Source organism: Anas platyrhynchos, chromosome 3, assembly GCF_047663525.1.
Source record: "Anas platyrhynchos isolate ZD024472 breed Pekin duck chromosome 3, IASCAAS_PekinDuck_T2T, whole genome shotgun sequence".
Lineage (NCBI taxonomy): Eukaryota > Metazoa > Chordata > Aves > Anseriformes > Anatidae > Anas > Anas platyrhynchos.
In genome coordinates, this window is record NC_092589.1 from 114,372,648 (window position 1) to 114,385,759 (window position 13,112).

Consider the following 13,112-nt stretch of genomic DNA (forward strand, 5'->3'; position numbering starts at 1 on the left):
ATGTGTTTTTAAACAATGCCTATTGGGCATCTTTTCCTTTAACATAAGCCTGTAAGGAAAATTCTACCTGACCCTGAAGGCTGTGCTTAGGTCATGTAAGTACACTTTTATGCAAGCAGAAGAAATATGCTGTAATTTGTCAAGCAAAAACTGACCCCAATGATTAAGGTTTCAAGAAAAACATGAAATACAGCAAGGGTTAGGATATATTCTGAGAGTAAGCAACTTTATTCATGTAAATCATTGCTACCTCTAAAGGACATTTATTTGCACAAAATCAAATTTCTCTTCAGCAACACAGGACTCAGCTTGGCATTAGTGTAAAATGAGGATAATACAGTATTAAACAAGTGCCTAGTGCCACCATGTGGAAATCTACAGGAAGCAGGGCTATTGCAGAACCCATTTCTTGAACAAAGTGCCAAGACAAGCAGGTGATATATAAAGGCTCTGGAAAAAGTCTCATCTCCACTGCAATAGGTCTAAAACCAGAACACATCACATTTCTTGAATTAACATCTTCCATAAAAAAAAAAAAAAAAAAAAAAAAAAAAAAAAAAGATTGGAAGACAAAGGAGAGAGGGCACGTTACTGTACCAATCCCAATTATTTTGCATTACATTTTAACACACAGCAATATTAAGGCTCCCATGGAAAACAAGATGACAAAGATAAGTTGTATGCTGTTGTTGACAGACCTAGAGAGAAACTAGAAACCCTCATGTTAAGATTCTTGCTTTCATAGGATTCCCAAACTTGCTGTAATTTGTGTGTTTGGCACCAGAATTACTGGAAGCAGTTCCTCAAACTATGTGCAGTGGCAGCAACAACAAGCTTCATCTCTGAGGGGCTGGGAGACATCATTTTATGTTGTTCTGTGCTATTTTAGGCATTTAGAGTATGAAAAAAAAAATGATGGGAAGAAAAGGGTGTACTGGAGCTGAGGACAGGGGTCATGGAATATGTAAAACATAGGGAGCAGATAACTTTGGGAGCATGGGAACATCCTGCCATTTATATTGTAATGGGGACACTGCATGGTCATAGCTGAGTCCCATCAGGCCTTTGTACTCACTGGATTGCCTGCCATCCAAAATATCCTTTCCTAAAGGATGTCCAGCCCTCTCCCTCTCATTTGCATGTAGCCCTGAGCAGCTTAATGAGATTCATGTCAAGAGCCAAAGAAATTATCTTGACTTTCCAGCTTTGTGTAAGCCTTTACAAAGCTTTCTACTCTCATTCCAGGGCATCCAGGCTGCCAGGTTGAAGTAGAAATCCCTCTAGTTGGCTGATGTTGCTCTTACTCTCTAGACTGAGACAAATGCTTATTTATCTGACATAAAGATAAAAGAGGAAGGTCACTAGCAAGAAAAGCATTAGCTTTGATAGTCTGATGACTGTTAACATTTTTCAAATTTGCTTCCCTCACCCCCATCCCTACTAAGATTTGGCTTGATATGTATTCTCAAAGTACCTGGATCCCTTCTGTTGCACCCTACAGCGAGAAATTTCAATTTTATTCAATATTAATGCAAATGTATTTCATGCTTATTGTGCCAGGATGTTCATGGAAGCTGTCTTTGAAGGTCTGCACAGTCCTGAGGTGAACATGAGCTTTACCTGACATAGAATTGACAAATCCAACCCTATTTTCTCCTCCATACGTTTCACTTATTTTCATCAAGTTGTTCAAGAATGTTGTTTTCTATACTTCTCTACTATTCATATACAGATAAGAGAGAAGAAATATCAGTAACAAAAGGCACTTGGAGCTTTTTAGGACTTCCAGAGGACCGTCTCTTTCTGTTGCCAGAAAGAATGGTGGGATAGTAAAAATTAATAAAAATATGACATGAAATTACCTGAAATGCCCAGATCACACACTGCTAAATTAACAGTCATTATTTCAGCAGGTCTCAACTTCTTTTTTCGCTTTGAAGACATAAAAATAACGTACCCATTTCCCAGAGTTGAAAGAATCCCTATAATAAAAAAGAAAAAGAAAAAAAATAAAGGTAGAGTTCTCCTTAAAAATATCTTCCTTGTGAAATTCTCTGGTATTTTCAGCCTATCTCTTTAGTCCCAAGGCTAGATATTTTACTCTGAAACATGATCATCTCATTGTACAGCTAGTAGAGATATCTACTGCAGATATCTCCCACCCACAACAAATGTTATTTTCCTCTCTGCAGCAAGACATTGCCTTCACTACCTGAGCCTGCAAAGCTATTGAATGAATGCATATAAAAAAATCCCATAGTTCCTCTGTTCTCATCAATCCCCTTTGTCTCACAAGTGTTCATAAAGCCACAAGAATAAAACTAAACGGTCTAATCACAAGGACCCCAATCTCTGAACAGCCTAGATTTTATTCTACACTACAATAAGAGGTTGAAGGATACATTTCTAAAATAATGAAAAATATTTAGATCAATATCACATCTCAAATTTTCCAATAAAAAATAATTTATATCACAATAAGAAAGAAAAAAAAATCTTGATGGTAACTTCCATCTGGAAATCAGTGCATTAAAAGAGATCCTGTTCATATTGTTTGGTCTCTTTTTTAGCCATATCACCATCTAAGACCCATAGAGCCCCATGCTGCAGGTGGTTGATCATCCGTGGAGTTAATCACACTGATCCCTCAAATTCCAGGGTTTCCATTCCCTTAAAGACACCTATTTCTTTACTAATTCATATCTGAAAGAGTTTGGACCTGGAGTGAGTGCTTTGCAGTGAAAAAGTTGTAAAGAACACAACTTCTATTTCAGAAAGCAAGAGTCTCACCCCTACAGATACTGCAGTTTCCATCACCCTGTGCTCTTACTTGAATTGGGTGTAAATGGCCAGATTTTGGTAGTGGGGAGGCTGCAGTGGCCTCTGTGGAGTGAGGATGCGGTTGCCTGGTGGAGCCCTGTGGAGCTACTGCCAATTCCAGCCAACTCCACTGTGGACACACTACAGGCAAAACTGGGCCAGCCAGAGGAGTTTGTCGCACTTCTGTGAAGGTATATTTGAGAAAAGGAGCTAAACATCAAGAAAAATAAAAGAGAAAGCAGGAGTGCCTTCATGGTGCAGCTGGTGACACCCAAAGGGACCATGACCCATGGAGGCCTCATGCCTGAGACATGTAAGTGCAAGGTCCTTCCAAGTGCAAGGTGCTGTCGCTGGGCCAGGCCAATCCCAAGCACAATTACAGGCTGGTCAGAGGATGGACTGAGACAAGCCCTGAGGAGAAGGACCTAGGGGTGTTGGTTGATGAGAAGTTTGATGTGAGTGTGCATTTGCAGACATAAAATTTGCAGACATAAAAGCCAAACTAATGCTGAGCTACATCAAAAGCAGCAAGGCCAGCAGACCACGGGAGGTGATTCTACCCTCTGCTCTGCTCCTGTGAGACCTGGAGTGCTGTGCTCAGCTCTGGAATCTCCAGCACAAGAAGGGCATGGAATTATTAGAATGAGTCCAGAGGAGGGCCATAAGGATGGTCAAAGGGCTGGAGTACTTCTCCTATGAAGACAGGCTGAGAGAGCCTGGAGACAGAAGGCTCCACAAATACCTTCGAACAGCCTTCAAGTACCTAAAGTGGGCCTGCAGGAAAGCTAGGGAGGGACTCTGTTGGGTGGGAGTGATAGGACAGGGAGTAATGGATTTAAACTAGAAGAGAATAGGTTTAAATTAGATATAAGGAAGAAATTCTTTACTCTGAGGGTAGTGAGGCCCTGGCAGGGAGAAGCTGTGGATGCCTCATCACTGGCAGTACCCAAGGCCAGGCTGGATGGGGCTGAGGGCAGCCTGGGCTGGTGGAAAGTGCCCCTGTCCATGGCAGGGGACTGGAAGTAGGTGATCTTTAAGGTCCCTTCCAACCCAAACCATTCCATGATTCTGTATTCTAAGAAGAAGACAAAGAAGAAAAGAGTGACCTCCTTATCTTTATCTCTCCCTATCTAAGCTTTCTCACTTTCGCTCTTCCTGTTTCCTCTCCCATCTCACTGCGAGGGCAGTGAGCAAGTGGCTGGAGGGATGCTTGGCTGCCAGCTGGAGCCAAGCCTTCACACTACTATATAAAAATACATAAATAAATAAATAAATAAATAAGACCTAAATAACCTAGTTTTCCTCTGCTGATGAGACAGCAAAATCATTTTTCATGGTGCCTTCCTACACATTGTGCTGGTGGTGCACACTCAGCTGTATTCCATGTGTTCCAAAAAGAGACCACAGGTCACCATCCACCTAGCCAAGCTACCATCTCCAAATACACCACATAATTTTCATCAGCTCCTCTTTGCATTCTCTGCTGTGAGGCCAAATCTCAGGAATTAGACCTCAGGAATTAAATAGGTATTTTCTTTGGCCCAGCAATGAAATGATCATCTTGGAAAGGTGCCATGTTTTTCCAGAACCAAGAAACCAAACCTGGGAAAATCTGTGAGGCAGAGAAAAATGGCTTACAGCAGCTAAAACCAGACTATTTCACAAGAAATATGAGGGACTGCAGAACTGAAGGTTTAGTGAACTCAGAAGAAAGGTACTTTGATTTTGAATTTTTCAGTAATAAGTGTAATGCTCATCTAATTGGAAACACTTCCTATTTTTATACTGAAAGTATTGCTTTCTGGAATATTAAAAAAATAAGAATAAACATTATAACAGAAGTTGGCTTATCCTTTAATCTTGGGTTTTCTCAGCAAATTTGATTTATCTTTGGTGAATTAAGTTTAAAGCACATCCCATTTTTATGACTCTGCAAATTTAATCTAAATTATAAGTAGATAAAGATGTGCATTTGATTTTTTTTTCTTTGCAGCTAAGTGAATCACTTTCAGTGTTGCTGAGTGTATTTCATATATCTTAATCTTTTTATACCCATTTTTATCTCCAGTGAAATTAAGGATACCTAGTGTGCCATCATTTTCTTTGAAAGACCTTTCAAAAACACCTGTCATTGTCCTGAATCTTTTTGAACAGACAGGAAGTCCAGAGAGATTTCTTGATCAAATAAGTCTCTGAAGGAAAATTTTATTATTAATAGCTATATTTCAGATGGTCCCAGTTCACTTTCCTCCTAATCCTACAGCTGGAAGGTATCAAGTGATAATTTAAGTCCCCTTTTGCACCTATCATTTCTGACAGTTGCTTATCTGGATTCTTTTTAAACTCATTTATATTAGAAACTTTACAATCTCTCTAGACAAGTCATCTAATGTTTTAGTTTCCCTGCTATTGAAAAGGTTTTGCTAACAGCTATCTAAAGTCCTTGCTGGTGCAAGCTCCCAGCTCTGGTAGGTGATGGTAGGCTGTGTGCTTGGGCAGAGTCCAGAGTTGGAAACATGGAACAAAAGACTCTTCAGACATAAAATAAAGTTTTGTTTTGTTTTTCCATGAGGAAAAGATTCAGGGAAGAACTGTCCATGGCAGTGTAACCCTATTACTTATCTCCAACAATGAGCCAAGGATGCAATAGCTAAAAATGTGACACCTGCAGGGAAAGCTCAAGGTACAGATTGGTAACCTGCAGTGAAAGGCAAAAGCACATGAAAGAAGCAATCTGAACAAATAAGACTCCTTTTCTCCTATCTGAGAGGGGTCTAAACCATCAGAAAATAATAATAATAATAATAACAATTCAGGATTTTGTTTTCAATTAAGGTGTTTTATAATAAACCAAGGAAGTGCACAACAAGTTTGCAAATCAATGGTTACTTGCCATGGGCTTCAGAAGAAGCTGACTGCCAGCAGGTCTCTGCTCGGTAATGAGTCACCCATACAGTGAATCAATCATATCAGTGATGAAAAAGATAGCAGGGAAGTGACAAGGTAAAAATTGTCAGATTCTTAAAAACATGTGTACTGTTTGATTTTTTATTTTTTTAAGGTGATTAAAAAAATACATGTGGAGGTGAACAAGTTAGGATGCTGTCTTACAGAGAATGTACGGTTTGGTCAAGACCCTTGATTTTCTTTAAAAACAGAGAAATGCATTTTTATCTTTAGAAACTGAAATATTTCAGTTTCTGACCCTAAAAACTCTGCCAACTGTCCTGATAGGATCCCAGTCTTGTTCACTCACTGTGAAGCTTCTTCCCATTTTGAACCATATTTTAAGTCCACCTGAACCATATTTTAAGTCCACCTCTCTAACTTCAAGCACAAAGATTCCCAATAGTAATTACCACCTCCCAACTTCCCACTTCTCCACAGCTGGTCTCTACCATCAGGATGTCCATTCCAAACATCCTCAGGATAGCAGAGCATTTCTTGAAGGGATCTGCACAGGAAGAAGAGATGCAATTCAGTGGCAGAAGAAGACCAAGGACAGGTTTGTTCTGAACCACAAGTTTTGATAAGAAGACACAGACATACTGTTACTGGATGCTCCAGCTGTTTTCCATCTTCTACTGATAACACAGTTAACAAAGTAAATCAAGCATGTCTGCAGTACTGCACAATTACCACAACTGTGCCCAAGAGCTATTTAGGAACATAGCTTTTGCTTACTTCTTTGAATACTTGGGAGTTGTGATTAACTATAAGGCTGCCAATTAAAGACCTCAGCAAGCCTGTCATGTGGAATTTGAGCATAGAATCATTTAGGTTGGAAGAGACATCTAAGATCATCTGGTCCATCCTTTAACCTAGTACCCTTGCTAAGTCCACCATGTCAGTGAATTATTTCATTGAGCTACAATTCCTTCCCTGCTACCTCAAACAGAGACCTTATTCACCACCTAAAATCTCTGCACAGCAGTTCATGTTGCAGCAAAAGCAGTGGGGACTCTGAACTTGTAGAAATCAGCTTAGTGGTGAAGAAAATTCAGTGTTATTTTTGTCTGAAGAAAGTAAAATAGCCATCTAGAGATTTTCCTGGGAACAACACGAGTTAATTTTCCTCTAACTTCTCATATTTTTGTATCGCCTAGGATATTATTAAAATGTTGCCATCCACCTACACATGAATGAGTTATAAAATAAGGGTTGGCACAATGACAGGAGCTAGTGTGAGGTATAACCCACACTTAAAACATTAGCCCAAACAAAGTCCTTTTTTTTTTAAAGTAAATGTGTTTAAGACTACTTCTCCCCAGCTATGCACAAGCAGAGAAGGAAGACATAACATTGCTTCATCTACCACTTCTGTTTAGTACCCTCCTTTATTGCCTGAGCTCTTATCTTAGAGGCTGATTTGTAATTCTTCCTTAATGATAAAAAGCATAACACTCTCCTTTTTCAAACAAACCCCTGTGAATAGTTGTATACTTTTCTCAGCCTCTGGCTGAGAAGTAACATCCATTACTGAATTGCAGTGTCAAAAACACTGCTGGTCAAAAACTGGTCTAAAAAACATGAAACCAGTTGCCATAGCTGAAATGGCAGAGGGCACGGCTGACCAACAACCAAGAAATGATTGCTTGAAATCATTGCAATGAAAAAAGTTACACATATAATCAATAGATAAGTTATTTATAAACCCTTTTTAACTATAAAGACAGTCTCCTCACACTCCTCACTTAAGACTACACCTGCATGGTTGGGGTTTGGCTTTTTGCTGGAAATTTATGATTTTTTGCCTTTGCCTTAATTTGAGTCTCCGCTTTTCAAGATGTTTTGCACCTGGCAGGGTTATTTGGAAATGAAAAAATCTATATTAAATACAGCCCATATAAATAGGCAACATAGTATACATTGGAAGAATTAATTTCAGCTCCTCTGACATAATTTTAATGGGATTAAAAATAAGTTTGCTTAACTGAGCAAAAAAAGACCTGAGGGGGGTTATTTTGGACAGTTCAGTGAAGAAATCTCCTTGCACAGTAGCTATAAAAAATATTATTTATATTATACATATATAAAGAATCTGAAGAGTTAAGATACATACAAAATGGTGCATGAATACTGAAAACAGCACAATGATATTAAGCAGAGCAGAGCTACAGCTTCACTTATCAGCTCTATCATTCCGAATTCTTTCTTCACTAAAGACATAAACAGAAGGCATGTTTCATAAACAGAAATAAGTGTTATTCAAGCCTTTGTGAGACTTCCACAGTAGAAAATAAAATTAGATTATTCTTAGATGAGTCAGAGGAAAGGCAGTAAAAGAGGCACGCATGCAAAATAGTGAATGAGAAACATGAAGGTAGGACTGAAAAGTCTTTGTGTTTCGTGCACAAGTAGAATTAGAGAATGAACCGAAAAGAAATGAATGGGAAGGAGTACCCTGTATATCCTGTTTTTAACTGTGGGGTTCAGGTTTCTGAGACCTGGTGCACAGTTTGGTGCGGCACTGTTACACAACCTGGGCTTGGCTTTACTGAGCAAACAGTGTTTGAGCTGTGAGAAAGTAAATCAGCTAAAGCCATAAACACAAGGAAACCCTAATCAAAACCACAAAAAGAAGTGCAACTGCTAAGGCAAGTTAGAAGCTCAAGTATTTGAGAGCAAAAACGTTGACAAAAAAAAAAAAAGTCAGTGCTCCCCAAAAAGCAAAAACTCAGATCGTAAATCAGCAAGAACAAGGACTTGCTTATTCTTAGAAGTAATGGAGACCAGTGTTTCCCAACTGAATGACAACTGCCTGGCATATGAATGAACGTAGCTATCATCTCTGTGCACTAGCCAATAAATAATTGCATTTATTCTGCTTACAAAGTCACTTTGCACACAGGGAAAGACTCCGAAACAAAATGTAGGTGAAGGTCATGGGCAGAAAATGCTGTTTGATATAGTAAGTAACAGAGGACAGCTGATGTCAGGAGCCGAGCAAGGTTTGAGCAAACACATCTGAGGATGTTCTTTCTTAATGCATGGGCACATGAGAGAGACTTTGAAAATCCACACAGTGTAAGAGAAGAAGACATCTCTGGTCAGGAACGATCAAACTGCAGGCTAGCAACCTATCATTAGAAATAGAAAGTTTCTTCACTTTTCACTGGAAGGTCCACTAGTTTTCACATTTGACTAGCTGGAGCAGCATTGTCTGTTGACATTAACCATATTTCTAATATCTTCCCTCCTCTCCCTCCTAGATTCTTCTTTCTGGTATGGCTATGCAATTACGCATCCAATGCACTACAGCTTCTACCTTCTTTGTGAATGCCTGCAAGGATTCAGTGACATATTCATATTTCAAAGTTGAATTAAAAAATCATTACCAATTACTGTCAAATAAAACCCAGCTATGATGTCAGCTTCTCTAGAAAGCTTTGATGCAAAGGGGTCTTCCTTCTGTAGGTAGTGTGGGAGGTACTCTTCCTGGGAGGAAGCGTTGTGATCTGATGCCATCCCATTCATGACCAGCTCAGTGTCTGGGAAAAAAAAAAAAAAAAAAAAGGAAGAACAGAGTATGCAATAGATAACACATGCCACAAGAAATTGTGAAGATAATTTTCTTCATACATAATATGTTTCCTCCCATCTCCATTGCTGTTCTACCAGCTCCCAGGGCATTTCATGATCCAATTCAAAATTGCATAAAGCATTCTGACATATTTTATTTCAGGTCTTTATTTATCCCAGAATGTCATGATTCATATTGCAATCACCATAGTAATCCATGCGAACAATATCTAAAAACCAGTGTGTTCTGGCATGCAAGCCAGGGTCTCTGAAGTACCTTCCCTGAATATCTTAAGGAGCTTCATGTTTCCAGACAAGTGACCCAGAAGTGACCCAAGACTGAGAACCTGGGAAAAAGAAGTAGGGCAATTGCTGATGTCTGAATAGCTTCATAGTCCGATGTGTTAATGCATGCTGAACTTAATGTCTTTATCTATATGCACTGTTCTTATAATCCCGAGAAACTGGGAATTATCAGTTAGACAGTCCTAGCAATTTCTTCATATCCTGAGGGGCACTGTCTACAGACTTGAGCTGTGCAAATTTCACAGTAAAATGAAGAGCTGTATCTATAAATAATCCTTAGAATTATTTAGCTGGGTTCTCATGTAAATAACTTCACATGATTATGGCTATAAACACTAATTGGTATTATGGTTATGAAGAAGCAGCAGGAGTATTAAATAAGACTCACCTAGGCAGGCTGGTTAAGTTGGAGGAAAATGGTGAAATGAGCTTAAGATGAATAAGGTGAACCCTGATAATGGAAAAATACATGTAGAATCTGGCAGACATCCTTGCAGGTTGAGAGGCTGACACTAGACCAATATAGACTGGGTTGTTGTCTACAGGTGCCTCTTCTTGACCCTGAACGAGGCAGGACTCCACAACAAGGTGTCTACCTTTAAACATCTCAAAGGAACATCAGGTGTCCATGCTTAGGCAGTTGAATCGAGCTCTGTATCTACATTAGGATGCAAGGACTCACCCTCATGGATACCTGGAAACTACAGCATCTTTTTCTTTTGTAGATGCCCATGACAGAAACATCAGATTTGGATAAGATAAATGGTGTCTAATTTACAGGGGCTTAAAGTTCAGAAGATCAGTGATGCCCTTAATATTAAACAAACAAACAAACAAACAAATAAAAAACAGTTTCACTTTGCCTGGCCAGTGCAGAATTAGGCCTATTTCCTGGTATGAAGAAAGACTGGCTCTTACTGTTAGCTTCATAGGCTGCTGCTCAAGGAATGCTCATGCACATTTAAGCAAGACAAGGGGGAAAGAATCATTTTATTTAACTCTACTGCAAAGGTGAGAGAGAAACAAATGCTGCCTTTAACACCTAACATTTTGTTTTCCTCCAGAGAAGACAAATAGTGTTTTTGTTAAAAAAGACTTACCCCACCTCCTTGATCTCAGATATATGTGTATTCCCTCACCTTCCACATCAGAGCTCTGCAACATGCAGCCAAAGATGCTGCAGTTCAGACATGTTTCAAGAATTCAGAGATACTCAATATTCCCCTAGAAAAGCATTTCATTATTTAACCAATTCTCTGTCTCTTCTGCATCCTGAAGGCAGACAGTCTTCTCACTAACAGCCCTGTGTAGCCACAGACATACCTGATGACACTTACCTACAACTAAAGTACCCATATATCTCTCCCTGCTGTCTCTCAAACTTTGGGGAAAACAATAAATAAGCAAACAAATAAACAACAACAACAATAAAAAACTCAATTTATGAGGATCAGGCCTTGGGTGAACATTACAACTCCATGGGAAAAACCAGGTTTGATAAGGTTTGAGTTTGATAGAAATAAGTATCGAAGTGTTTTGGGGCTTCTTCCTTTCCTGAGACATATTAAAATTTCCCACTCATCTTATTATTTGGTTGTTCATGAGAACAATATCATTTAATTTGCAAGCACGCATGAAAGAGTAGCTTTAGAGAAGAAGTCTCAACTTCTTTACATGCTATCCCTAGCCAGAAACTCAGTCATTAGACTCTTCAACCTGCCTCTGAAGGAAAGGTGCAGATTTCCAAACAAGTCACGGCTATGAGGTGGAAGGAAGGCTTCGCTGATGAAACTGGACAGCTTCAATGTGGGAGATATTGCTGTTTTTCTCAATATAAGTCATTACCTGCTTGGAAATGTTAATGTTATTACAGAGTAGTTCTATCTGGCTGAAGAAAAAGAAGAAAACTACTTATCTTGGCTTTAAGCAAAGGTAAATTAAGGGTAAAAGAAGTTTCAGATATGAGAAGATCAAAACCAGGTCTTTGCCTGATTTACATAAAAAGTGTTCCAGTGAGATATAATATACAATTTAAATACCAGATTATGGTTTTAAAATAGTTATATCCTCCTGATTAGGCTGGAAGTAATTGTGCCCCCAAAATGAAACTCTATTCAAGAAGTAAATTTCACTTTTATAGGGAAAAAAAAAAAAAAAAAAAAGAATGCAATTAACAAGGCAGAATAATTATGCCTCTCATAATTCCATGTCAAGAAAAGCCATAATCCTGATCAGCATCCAATTCCTACAAAGGCTTGGGTAAAAACAACTAAGGATGGGGATAATTTTTAAACTATCAGGGAAAGCCTAGTATATTTAGGAGATGTATATTTTCCAATATTAATTATTTCATAAGCAAAGATTTGAACTACTAACCCTATTAGTTTGTCTTGTTTTATGCATTTGATTTTTTAAGACACCACAGTATTATAATGCCTTATAACGGTCATAAAGGCTCTGATCCACAGCCTCTAAAAGTTAATAAGTCAGGGAAAGAGACCATATAACGTTATTTTAATATAAACTTTGGTGATATAAGTGATATGTATATGTGGCAATCTCCATTGTTTTCAGGTTCCTGTAAACCTCTAAAACATCAAGTTATCAGACAGGTGAGCTATAAGATTCAGATTATGCTTTCTGCCACATGGCTAAACTAAGTATTGGCAGTTGCAGGCTAAACTTGAATACCCTAATCTAAATTAGTAAGAAAACATATTTAAACTGATGTTAGCTTGCCAAAAAAAAATTTAAAAAAATGATGCATTCTATTTATGAAGAACAGCCAACTGATATGAAACGGGAAAAGTATTTTCGTAACTTTGCGAGGAAATGAGGGAAATATAAACACCAACCATTTTCCTAAAAACATCTGGAAAAAAATAAAAACATGGTGTAGCTCAGAGGCAAAAGTTATCCAGTATGAGAATGAGCAGTATGCAGCACATGTCACAGAATCACAGAAAGGGAGCTACAACTAGATGCTGTCAAAAGAGTCCTCTGCAAAAATTATTGTGGCAGCAGTGCTTTTAACATGACTGTTTCACAAGAGAGAACAAGGAGTGGATTATATGCAAAGTCATGGACCACATATAAATTTTGCAATCCTTTTTGGAAGCAGATGAATTTACCGGGATGTAAATTGTAGAGTGAAACAAAAGACATCCGTGGACCCCTGTGCAAGTGCAGAGAAATAATTAGCAGAGCTCACTTTAAAAGAGCTATCACAGCTAAAGTGATAACATTATGAAGTATGTTAATTAAGAAACTAACTTTCTTTTCTCTCACAATATGTAGTAAGTCTTAAAAAAATATATATATATGAAAACTATGAATAATTTTATCTGATTAAGTAAAAGACAAAAGCTATAAGGATATATTAGTGCCAGAGGGTACTGTTTTCAATAGGGGAAAAGGGAATGATCTTTCTCTTTTCTTTGTCCAGTGATAGCCATTTCTCAGAT

At 38.4% G+C, this 13,112-nt stretch overlaps 1 protein-coding gene across 2 annotated transcripts in view; it reads right to left on the bottom strand.

The window, feature by feature from the left end:
* The window catches only part of LOC101803749 (opsin-5), a 30,163-nt gene that overhangs the window by 9,703 nt on the left and 7,348 nt on the right, over positions 1-13,112 (bottom strand). Inside the window, exons 2-3 of one of the 2 annotated variants that reach the window (XM_021267766.4) lie at positions 9,159-9,311; positions 1,863-1,982 (exon numbers count right to left, since the gene is read on the bottom strand). In XM_021267766.4, coding sequence (XP_021123441.1) covers positions 1,863-1,982; positions 9,159-9,297 — 259 coding nt within the window. In that variant the 5' untranslated portion in view covers positions 9,298-9,311. Of the gene's footprint in view, positions 1-1,862; positions 1,983-9,158; positions 9,322-13,112 lie in introns of those variants that run through there. The other variant, XM_072036524.1, reaches the window with a different exon arrangement.